The sequence below is a fragment of the Poromitra crassiceps genome, assembly GCF_964638095.1.
Source record: "Poromitra crassiceps genome assembly, contig: HAP1_SCAFFOLD_211, whole genome shotgun sequence".
Taxonomy (NCBI): domain Eukaryota; kingdom Metazoa; phylum Chordata; class Actinopteri; order Beryciformes; family Melamphaidae; genus Poromitra; species Poromitra crassiceps.
In genome coordinates, this window is record NW_028152177.1 from 202471 (window position 1) to 214995 (window position 12525).

Consider the following 12525-nt stretch of genomic DNA (forward strand, 5'->3'; position numbering starts at 1 on the left):
TCTCTATTCCTCTCAGTGGGGGCCCTGATGCAGCCATCAAATATACACACACATCTAGAAATTAGATGCCTGGAGTGAGGGGGGCTTAACAAAACATAAAAAAGAATGTTCATTTGGTAGATCTTCAAAATCACAAATCTTGGATTGAACATAATGGGCCCTATCTTCCCAAAAGCGCTAATTTAGTGTTTGCACTCGTTTAACGCCGTGCGCAATGCAAATTGGGGGCGGACACAAGCGCATGCCTGTGATAATTGCACTGGGCATTGGCTGCCCCATGCCAAAGCAGGCGTTTCAGCGCTAAAATGTGGGATAGATGGCATTACCCTATCGTCAGCAGCGAGCAATTACTTTGCGCTAAGAGCTTTGAAAAGGACCTCTTACGCGCAAATACCTCGTTGCGCTGGGAGCGCAGCCGTAATCTCCGTGCAGTGCAGCGCAGTGGAAAGTGGAATTCCTTTTGAATATGTCATTACACACAGCCTTGCCATGCCAGGACATCAAATTATGCTGCTAAAATTGGGTATTAGCAGATAAGTCAGTGAGGCAATCAACTATAACTCACTGAGAAACTTTTATCACATCGCAAAGAGGGAAATTCATTTAGAAAACTTGTTGGACAATGGACATAGGCTATTTACTAGGGGTGTCACGATACACTAATTTCACGATACAATATGATACACGATATTGGGTTCACGATAACGATACGATATTTTAACAATATTTTTTTTAACAAAAGTAAATAATTTTCTTAAATAACTCATGCTCAATGGTCCCTAAACTTATGTAATCTTATGTACCCCTTGAGCTGTTTTGCCATGCCAGTAGTAGTCTGCCCCCTCACCCATGTGTGTTGATTCTGCTAAATTTGTTCTATTATTATTCAGGAGCAAAACCTTTTTTTTTTTTTTTTTTTTTTTTTCGATATAATTTTTTTCTGACGATACGCATATCGTGACGTTTCGATATCGCGATATATCGTGCGACGAAATATCGTGACACCCCTACTATTTACCTTCAAAACCCAGAGCGTCGTTGGCACCACAGACGATCTGTCAATAAGCTCTCTCTGTCCTCGCACGTTTGAGTACACTCTATTACGCATGGAGAGAATTACAGCATACTGCATGCCTCGCACAAACAGCCATTGTGAGACGGGAATCTGATTGGTTTTGATTGCCGTAATGCCCAGCATTGCCTAGCCACACCTGTGAATAATTCTGGTAGTTAAGACCGCCCAAATCCCGTTTGCGCAGGCATTTTGGGGCGCAGATGATTTTGGCATGGCTCTAATTTGCGTCTGCGACTCGTGCCGTGAACGTTTCCGCATCCCGGCCGAGAATTGCATCCCCAACATATTTTGGGGCTGTTTTAACTTAGAAATTAGGGAGGTCACGTCTACCAGGCAATTATATCACTTTTAAACAGTTAAATTTCTGTGTAAATCATTACAATATGCTCCCGTGAGGTGGGGATGCTGCCGGCGCTGGGGTGCAAAACTCAGCATAACACCTGGCGGACGGTGCAAGGCGGACTGCTATCTTCCCTGCCTTAAGGCACGCGCAAACAGGTGCTCAAGCGCTATTAGGGGATAGCGCCTGTCGGAAGATAGAGCCCAATGTCTTACTTGTAGGTATCCAAGCCAATGTGTGTTGAGCAATTAAAATTTCCTCCTCAGAAGATAAAAGGATGCAAAATAACCATCTATGTATACAGTAGGTCTCTGATGGAAACCAGTCCTTTCTCACTCCAGGCACGGTTCTGTCTGACAAAAAAGAGTGATTAAAACAAATTGGTGTATGAACAGAAACATCAGGTATATTCAAAACGCTTCTAACCTGGCTTAGGGTTCTGACAGAATTTTTCACAACAAAACCTAAATTTGTTAAAGCCCCAGGCATCTCTAGCTTAGAAAATAACATGCCTGACAGGGAAAAGTATGCAATAGAGCTGGCCTCCATTTTTAGCCACAGGGGGCCCTCGATAATTAGATTGCCAGGAGTCCGTAATAACACTGTATTGACAGCATGATTCTTTTCTCCTCTCTTTACAGTTACCTGGCTGACCAGTGCTGGAATGGGGGTTGCATCTACCTGATAATGCTGCGGCGAATCAAGCGAAAGGCTCCTCCCCCTCCGTGTAATGGCAGTGCCAGTGTTCCTCTGAGCGATGGGATGGGCGGCTATGCAGAGGAGCAGTGTAGCTCCACCTCCTCCGAGCCACCCGGCAGCCCGCTGCAGAACGGCAAACGGACGCGCAAGTTTGGGGTCATATCCCGATCGTCCTTCAATCGAGACAGCAAGGATAGCAAACATACCACAGCTTACCATGGCCACAGCTCTTCTGTCTGCATGGATGCAGAGGTCCTTCTTCCAGAAGAGGACACAAGCTGCAAACTTTCCACAGACACAGACACACCTGCAGCAGCAGACAACTTACCTCATATGAAAACTGTTCCCCGTCTCCCACAAGACAGGCTGGCTGCCACCTTACCTGCATGGCCTCATAGTCGCCTATCAGAATGCAAAGGAGATTCACTCAGCAACGAACCATCAAGCCAGGTAAGACACAGCACAGACACGCAGAGTTCAAACTGCTAGATCCAGAGAATGGACCAAAACAAGTACAATTTTGAAATACATTGACATGAAAATTAATACCATGTCCAAGAAGCAAATGTTGCCAGATTAATAAAAATGGTGTCTAAACTGCCTAAACCTGGCTCCTTTGTTGATAGAATCCATTCCAGAATCCAGAATTTGCTGCATATATGTTAATGGAAAATGGGTATTAGTGCCAGCAGAGATTGTTTGAATTGCATAAATTTGAATTTGTCATGCTAATTTTGACCCGTTAAATTAAAAAAATATATATTTTGGAGTAAATTTAATCAAAATTGTAATTTATTCCAGCTTAGTTGCTACTTCCTGCTGATGAAAACCCTTGCCATCAGGTGAAAAGAAGCGGCCGGTGACTGTACTTCAGTCAGGAGCACATATAGTACATATTGTGCAGCCAGATCTGTTGTGTTCCTTCTCTGAGGACAATTCCTAGTTTGGGCTCATCATCAAGCTCTTTGGAGTTCATCATTTGGGAGCTGAATTTGTTAAAGTACATTCTCTGGGTGGTTTGAGTTTTTCACATTTGCATCTCGGTCTCAACCCTGCAACCACATATTCTGTTTTCTTTGGCTTGCCAACATTTCCTATGTCTACATGTACCTGTTTCAATTGTTTATTGGCGGTCACTGTGACTATACTTGGTTAGAATATGTCTCTGCTTTCTATCTCTGATAGTATAGAGCTAGCTATTCATACCCACTAATTCATTTTCACTCTTTATTGGCCAAATAATATTCAAATCTCCATTTGGATTATTTTCCCAGTGTTCCAAATAAGTTTCTCTGCATTTTGTAATAATGGCGTTATGGAACCCACCGTGGTTTCGGGCAGACCACGCCCTGCGCCCACCTACGCACCTACGCACCTACGCACCTACGCACCTATGCAGCAGACAAGCGCCGCGATTGGCGAGGAGCGAGCGTTTTGTTCCCTTTTGACAGCTCTTGCCTTTTGACAGCTTGAATCTCCCACATCAAACACTCTGCGCCCAGCACACACACACACACACACACACACACACACATCAAACACTCTGCGCCCAACACACACACACACACACACACACACACACACATCAAACACTCTGCGCCCAGCACACACACACACACACATCAAACACTCTGCGCCCAGCACACACACACACACACACACATCAAACACTCTGCGCCCAGCACACACACACACACACACATCAAACACTCTGCGCCCAGCACACACACACACACACACACCAAACACTCTGCGCCTAGTCTCGGCTCCCAGACGTTTGGTGAGCTGCGCCACCAAACGTCTTGGAATTTCACTGTCAGAAACTGTCTGTCCGAGCCCGGCGAGAACGGCCGGCAGCAGACACGCCTACATTTATTATTAGAATTTTATTTGGTAGCGGCAATGCCATTTATCATAGTTCCAATATAGAGCAAGACACCGATGTGCTGCAAAGAGAGTTTATACCTGTTGTTTATTTTACTATAATTTTTCCTACCCGGAAGTGGTCCGCTTGCTACTGTGAGTCATCAGCAGGCTCTGTAACGTTAGCCTCGGGAGTCGGGCTTATCGCTGGGGAAAAGACCTCTAGCCACCGGGGCCGGATGAAACACGTCCTATTACCAGGTTATGTTTGTTTCTAAGTGATTAATATGTTGCTCCGCAAACGCGGCGATGTTTTGCGAAACACTGGTTCTGCATGAGCGTCACTGCCCCCAGAAAGCAGGCCCGCCCACAACACTCATGATTGGTTCTCCGATGCAAGGCTTCCAACAGCGCCACCTAATATTATGCAAAGATTTAAATAGTAATATTCTCAGTCTTACAGGAGTGAAACGGATTAAGACTGAGGGCTGAGTCTACTCTGCGCCCAGCACACACACACACACACACATCAAACACTCTGTGCCCAGCACACACACACACACACACATCAAACACTCTGCGCCCAGCACACACACACACACCAAACACTCTGCGCCCAGCACACACACACACACACACACACACACACACACACACACACCAAACACTCTGCGCCCAGCACACACACACACACACACACACACACAAACACACACATCAAACACTCTGCGCCCAGCACACACACAAACACACACACCAAACACTCTGCGCCCAGCACACACACACACACACACACACACACACACACACACCAAACACTCTGCGCCCAGCACACACACACACACACACACACACACATCAAACACTCTGCGCCCAGCACACACACAAACGCACACACACACACACACACACACACACACACAAACACACACATCAAACACACTGCGCCCAGCACACACACAAACACACACATCAAACACTCTGCGCCCAGCACACACACAAACACACACACCAAACACTCTGCGCCCAGCACACACACACACACACACACACACACACACAGACACACACATCAAACACTCTGCGCCCAGCACACACACAAACACACACACCAAACACTCTGCGCCCAGCACACACACAAACACACACACAAACACTCTGCCCAGCACACACACAAACACACACATCAAACACTCTGCGCCCAGCACACACACACACACACACACACATCAAACACTCTGCGCCCAGCACACACACAAACACACACACCAAACACTCTGCGCCCAGCACACACACAAACACACACATCAAACACTCTGCGCCCAGCACACACACAAACACACACACCAAACACTCTGCGCCCAGCACACACACAAACACACACATCAAACACTCTGCGCCCAGCACACACACAAACACACACACCAAACACTCTGCGCCCAGCACACACACAAACACACACATCAAACACTCTGTGCCCAGCACACACACAAACACACACACCAAACACTCTGCGCCCAGCCCAGCCATTTCATTAACCAACTGAATGGCTCTTGATAGCGGACATTGAAATAAATGATGGACACGGACGTTCCTTAATGTAATATATGAACGCTAATGTGGCTTCATTGGATCAATATTGCTCAACCATGCAACCAATATTAGTCTTTTGTTTATTTTAGTAATTATGCTAGCCAACTTGTACCCAGCAATTGGATTTGTATTCAAACATGAGTGGAATTATCGCCCTAAAGGGTGTGAGTGTGTGTGTGTGTGTGTGTGTGTGTGTGTGTGTGTGTGAGTGTGAGTGTGTGTGTGTGTGCATGCATGTGTGTTATCTGTTAAGGAGTCTCGTGGCCTGCGGGAAGAAACTATTCCGCAGACGGTTTGTACGTGCCTTCTGGACCCTGTATCTCCTCCCTGAGGGCAGCAGGGAGAACATGCTGTTGTGCGGGTGGGTCATGTCCTTGATGATCTTCCGGGACTTCCTGAGGCACCGCTGAGTGTACAGATCCTGCAGTTTTGGCACCTCACATCCTGTCACATGCTGTCACATGCTGGGCCACGCACCTCACCCTTCTCAGCGCCTTGCGGTCCATGGTGGTACAGTTCCCGTACCAGGTAGTGAAGCAGCTGGTCAGGAGGCTCTCAATGGTGCCTCTGTAGAAATTGGCAAATAATTATGTGGAAACTCCTAATTGTGTACTAGCTACCATTGCCCATTTGTGAGACTTCAGATCCTCTCAGTCCATAAGATCATCTAGATGTTCTCTTATGAGATCATCGTGGCTTGATGGTGTTTGAAGCTCCAGGAACGCTCAGTGACTGTGTCAGCCAAGCTCTGATTGTGTAACTGACCAAGCGTGCACTGACCTAACTACACTGACCTAGCTCTCAACTGTAATCTGTTGTGAAAGCCATCAGAAATCATGGTTTTAAGTGTATAAGCCTGGAAGATCAGGATTTCCTATCTAAATTGTTAAAGGGTCCCTCCCTCAGGATAATGCCCTCACATATTCCACCCCTGTCACCCCACCGTGCCGCTAATGGCTGGACTTCATCATGGTCAGTAGAGCACATTATATGGAGCCTAATAATCAGATTATAATAGGTTTAACAGATTAAAAATGCTCCATACATGTATATTGTAAACACCTCAATCAGATTAAACAGGCCCCAACCCATTGACATTCCAATGGGTTGCAGAGGGGTAGTTTAAACCTTTTCATAAACCGATCAAAAGAAAAATGTTATGTAAACTGATTCCTCTCTGGCCGTGTTCTTTCTGTGCATGCCCATGATGCCCTCCGTCTGGACGTAAAGGGGACTGTGGAGAATTTAGAAGTTGTTGTAATACCTCCCTCAAAGATCCAGGGGGCAGTAGCTCCAAGGAGCTGCTCTAATCTACCACTTCCTGTCCTGAGTAATATAGAGGGCTGAATGATGTGAGTCTGGGTCAATCCCCAGAGACAGGACAGGAGATGGGGGTTGAGGACAACCACCCCTCACTGAACGTCTCTTAAGACCAAGGAGGTCATTGTAGATTACAGTAAGGGGAAGAAGACTCACCCCCCAGTAACCATCAACGGCACAGTGGTGGAAAGGGTAAACAGCTTTAAGTACCTGGGAGTCAACATCCACCAGGACCTGATGTGGGCCAGCCATTCTAAAACCCCATAGACTTTTCCACTGATGAACCAAAATGGCAGCGATTTCTGGTTGAGCCTACAAAAATACGTCATTCCTGTGGTCATCGTCCTTCCCATCCTCCTCCTCCTCATCGCTAATTTCTACCATACCTCGTTGGTTTTCCCTCTCGCAGATGCATGCGCTCACCCGCTTCGCGCATGCGCAGTTGAGCTATACCGCAGGGATGACGTATTTCTGTAGTCGCTCGCTGTAGTCGGTTCTTCACTGTTTCTGCCTATGGGATTTGTGAATGGGTTTTTGGCGCGATGCTTCAAATAAGGTCTGTGGTTAATGCAAGCTTATTCAAATGCAAACCTGTGTTCAGCAGGATAATCTTCACACATGAGGACCACTTTCATGAGTTTTTAAGCATAAATGTGAGCCATATAAGTAAAAAGCTCATGCTAAGCTATTCCAGAACTAACACACAGTGTCGCATAGGCTTCCACGTCACGTCACCACAGCCAAATTCAACCTTTAGTGTTAGAGTGTTGTGACTGTGAGCTGACAGAGAGCAGTGTGTGGGACCATTGCAAGATCACTTTATAGTTTGGTAACACTGTCAAACAGCTCCACACGTGTGACAAACTAACTTGCTAGTATTGCTCGTCTTTAACTTCTTCTGATTGGTCAGTCTAGAGTAGGGCTGCCACAAACGATTATTTTGATAGTTGACTAGTCACCGATTATTTTAACAATTAGTCGACTAATCGGATCATAAATTGCAGCTTATCGCACAATTACTCAATCGCTCTGATTTAACTATCATCAGCTTATACATTTAGCTTCAAGTTGTTTTAAGCATGTGCCAACTAAAAATAAAGACAATTAAGATCATAATTCACTCAGAAATCATCTTTTAATTAACTTTAAAGTTTAGAGCATGTAGCAGCATATTTATATCTGGCATCAATCTGTACTTGCATGTAATAAATGTAATATAGTGCAAATTGCAAAATAGTACACATTGAAATTGAAAACATATAGTGCAATGAAATATCTACTATCCATTGAATGAATAATGGAAAATAAAATTAGGGCACTACTACGTGGAATGGAAATGGAACCAAAAACTATTCACTATGTACTGCAACCAAAATATCAACAAAAATAAATTGTTTCAGTCTTTTCAGGCCTCAAACGAAAAAAGTAAGTAGAGAGTGCAAACTGCTGAGTAAAATGAGGTTTCCAGTATTCCCGTCAGCAACACATGATCTTAACGTCGCTATGATGACAACATTACAGCAAGGCTTTTAATGTTAATATTGTTAGTCAATAGCTAATGTTAGCAGCTAAAAATTGTGAGTGAGCTAACAAGCTAATTAGCCTTCATCTCCATCATCGTCTGCATTCGCCGCAACGTGCTTCCTTTTGAGATGCTCGCGCATCATACTCGTGCTGTCATGATAAGCGAGTTCCGTTTATTTAGCAGATTTTGCATTTCACATCATTGTGGGTGAAACGCTCCCACACTTTGGACGTACGAGGATGGCTAGACATTTTTTCTATGGAGCAAGCTGCTTGTTTTTCCGGTGATGTCACGTTTTCCCCGGATGACTGCGCATGCGCATGTGCATCAAAGACAGGACGGAGACGCCTGGAGGCCAGGCCAGCCAGTGAGGCCACCGCCAGCAGCAGCTTCGGGGAAACAAAACAAAAGTTTTTTTCTTTTTTTCAGATAAAAAAAAACATGCGATGACGTCGATTACCAAATACGTCGGCGACGATTTTGGTAATCGACGTCATCGCGACTAGTCGACTAATTGTGGCAGCCCTAGTCTAGAGGTACTTCACGTTTCTCTAAACTGCTATTGGCTAATTGGGCGGCTGGGCGGGACTGAGTGTTGGGGTCTCCTGAGTCTCCTCTGAGAGAGCATGGTGACACGAGGTTAGGTGACAGGAGTTGTTGTGCTGCTGTGCATTGATATAGCGTGTGAGTTTTACTAATACATCTAGTTTGAAAGAGCGAGTGGGTAATAGCTGTGTGACTGAACTGACTGAACCCGGACTGAACCAGGTGAGGGAAAGAGAATGTCCGTGTTCGATCTTTGGCATGACGACGTATAATATCCCCGTCGACAGTGTAGTCTCATTTAGCCGTTTTTTTTTCTTAAACTAGCTGGTTGCCCTTTTAACGGCACGTAAAAGTTCAAAACTCATAAAAGTGGTCCTCATGTGTGAAGATTATCATGCTGAACACTGGTTTGCATTTGAATAAGCTTGCGTTAACCACAGACGAAGAATAGCCGTAGCATCCTGCTGCGACTAATGGGGATCCTAATAAACTAAACTAAACTAAACTAAACAGACCTTATTTAAAGCAGTGCGCCAAAAACCCATTAAAAAATCCCATAGGCAAAAACAGTGAAGACCCCGGATGTGTTTTCCAGCATCCATGTTTTCCAGACTTATTTCTGCGGCTCTCTATTGTGCGCCGTGCCACTCTCTAATTATACTAGTAGAGATTGTTCTTAATGTTTGACAGCCGCATCCATCGACTCCAGAGGGGTTAATATGTTCAGTTTTAGAGTAATACTGACAATAATTGAAAATATATGACATTCAAGATTCAAGATTTTTATTGTCACTCCGTAGTACAAGTATCACGTGTGAAATTCTTGTTCTGTAGACTCCGTTGCAAAATAACAGGGCATATAGGCTAGGTGCAGGAAAACAAGAGAAGCAACAAGCAATAAGGCAGTAAAGCAATAAGACAAGTCAAAGACAGTGACATATTCACTGCACATAGGTGCAAATGGCATGGACATACTTTAAATACAATTAAACATTAGACATACGTAATGGACTGGTAGCAGCTATAGTACAGCTACTACATGATTGTTGGGAGTTTATTTATGTACTGTATGTTAAGGAGTCTCGTGGCCTGCGGGAAGAAACTGTCCCTCAAGCGATTTGTGCGTGCTTTTGGGACCCTGTATCTCCTCCCTGAGGGTAACAGGGAGCACAGGCTGTTGCACAGGCTGTTGTGTGACATGTGTCATTAGCAATAGATCTACTGTATATCTAAATAAGCCAATATCTGGTTGGACAAAATAACGCTTGTACGCGACTTATATCCTCAATCACTACGTTTTTGTCCCAAAAATTTGTCCTTTTTCCGAATTTTGCATTTTCCGATTAACTCATTGAGTGCCAAGGACGGACATGTTCGTCATTTCAAATAGTAACGTAGAGTGCCAAGGACGGACATGTTCGTCAATTGCGTTTTTTGACGGTGGGGCGTCGATCAAAGCCTTCTGCCTCTGATGTACAAATATTATAGCTATTGGATGTGTCTAACCTATTTTACAGAACCCTTAGGTGGCGACAGTGCTCTCCACATAACAGAAAGGCAAGGAAAAAACAAAGAAGAAGTCGTTATGGAAACGGAAATCGCATCGCATCCGTATGCATCGATATGCTGAAGCACGTTACTGCAGCTGTGCCTGCAGCAGCCAATCTGCTCCCACAATTGAGCCGGACAGCACATCCGCACATCCACACCGTGGAGTTGTTATTATTCTCAACTGGAAGCATCGTTGCCGGTGACAAACACACGCGGAACGCTGTAAAAAAGCAGGATGTCGATGTCCCTTCACTGTGCGCACAGCAAACTCAGCAGAGAGCCACCACAGACAGGAGGAGGAGTGTGCAGTTGAGGCGAGGCGGGGCGGGGCGGGGGGGGGGGGGGGGGGGGGCACGCAGAGCAGCGCGCAACACCCAGACAGACCCAGGCAGCAGGACAGGATTGACAAACGCAAGCCAGAATATCCGATGCCCACCAGCAGCAAATCAAGACCAGCAAGAAGCTGCAACCAGCAGCGCACGCAGGGGCCAGCGCTGCTGGTTGTAGCTAAAAAATATTATTCTGCCAAACAGAATTCCCTGGCCTTCACTGTTTTATTGAAGGAAATTATTTTTGAGGTGTGACTACATTAGAAATGATTAGCTTCAGAGTCAGTGATGTGCTTGAAATGTTTAATTTCACAAAAGGCCAATTATCTCAGCTTCTAGAAAAAAATTGCTGTTTTTGGATGAATCAAGCTATCTTCTCCGGCTCATAACTAAAGAACGGAAAATGGGATCAATAAACTTTTTTTTGCAGATGATAGAATAGAGTCTCATCGTTCTTTGTGCGTGTTCAGTGTTTACATAGTAATATCACACAATATTCTGTGGGCCTCGAGAAATCACTGAAAACGCTCTGAAACTCTGGCACTGGGAGCATCCGTTCTCCAAAAGTGGCTGGCACTCAATGAGTTAAGACATCTGGGTTATTCCAGTATTATTCGGGTTTTCGGAGGATTCTTTCATCATGTATACAGCGCATTCGGAATATGCGTCTCAATCAGGGTTTTTACAGCAGTTTGCGATGCATGTTGCCTGTTTGTGGTCAGCTGATGTGTGCTAGAAAGCGCAATATAATCATAATAATCCATCATCTCTGGCATGCAAAAAGAAATGCCGACATTTCTGATCGGGAGGAGATGAGAAACATCTATTTAAAGAGAGAGAGAGAGAGTAGCCTATAGTGCCCAGTGCCCATGGAAATCCACAATGCTTGCGAGCCTGCAAGGTAATAACGTAGGCTACTACTTTTTATGAAAGACTTGGATGCTCAATGCCAAACTTTTCAGCAGCAAGCTCCTGAAATGGACCAAGTGATGCTCGTAAGAATAGTGCTGCTCTGTTTATTCTCAACAGAAAAACTCTGTGGCTCGGACTACCTGCATCTCTCTCTCCCCCCCCCCCCTCCCTCACGTGTCGGGGAGGGCGAGCTACGGCTGCACGTAAACGGGAATATTAGTGGATTATTCATTTACCGTAAATTCCGGACTATAAGCCGCACCTTTTTTCCCGTTTTTTGGCCTTTTTTGGCCCCTGCGGCTTATATAACGGTGCGGCTTGTCTATGGATTTTTTCCCCCCCCAAAAAAAGAAAAGAAAAATAACTCTCTTTTTTAGCACTCTTTCTAACTATAAATCCTATATAACTATAATAAGTTTTAATTTCCTCTCTTGCCCTCTTTTCACCACACTGTATGACACTGTATGACACTGTGTGCACTGTAAAAAACAACACAGGTGGTGTTGTGTTATGTTGTTTTGTTGAAATGTTAATAAATGGGAGCTTCCTCTACAATCCCCTCTGTGCATGAACCCTTACATATGGTAATTAAACATTAAAACACACAAAAAAAAAAAAAAAAAACCATTAAAACACCCGCGGCTTATATAAGAAAAAAATAGTCAACTTTGAAGGTGCGGCTTATACACCGGTGCGGCTTATAGTCCGGAATTTACGGTAGTCGGAATATTGTCATTTTCCCAATATGGGCAAAAAGCTATATTGTAATATT

The 12525-nt window shown here is 44.8% G+C and overlaps 1 protein-coding gene across 1 annotated transcript in view; it reads left to right on the forward strand.

Annotated features, from left to right (window-relative positions):
* Window positions 1–12525, forward strand: part of LOC310770741 (PDZ domain-containing protein 2-like) — a gene marked incomplete at its 5' end in the record, with an annotated part of 156795 nt that overhangs the window by 39334 nt on the left and 104936 nt on the right. Inside the window, one exon of the mRNA XM_083663458.1 lies at window positions 2057–2564. Coding sequence (XP_083519584.1) covers window positions 2057–2564 — 508 coding nt within the window. The remainder of the gene's footprint in view (window positions 1–2056; window positions 2565–12525) is intronic.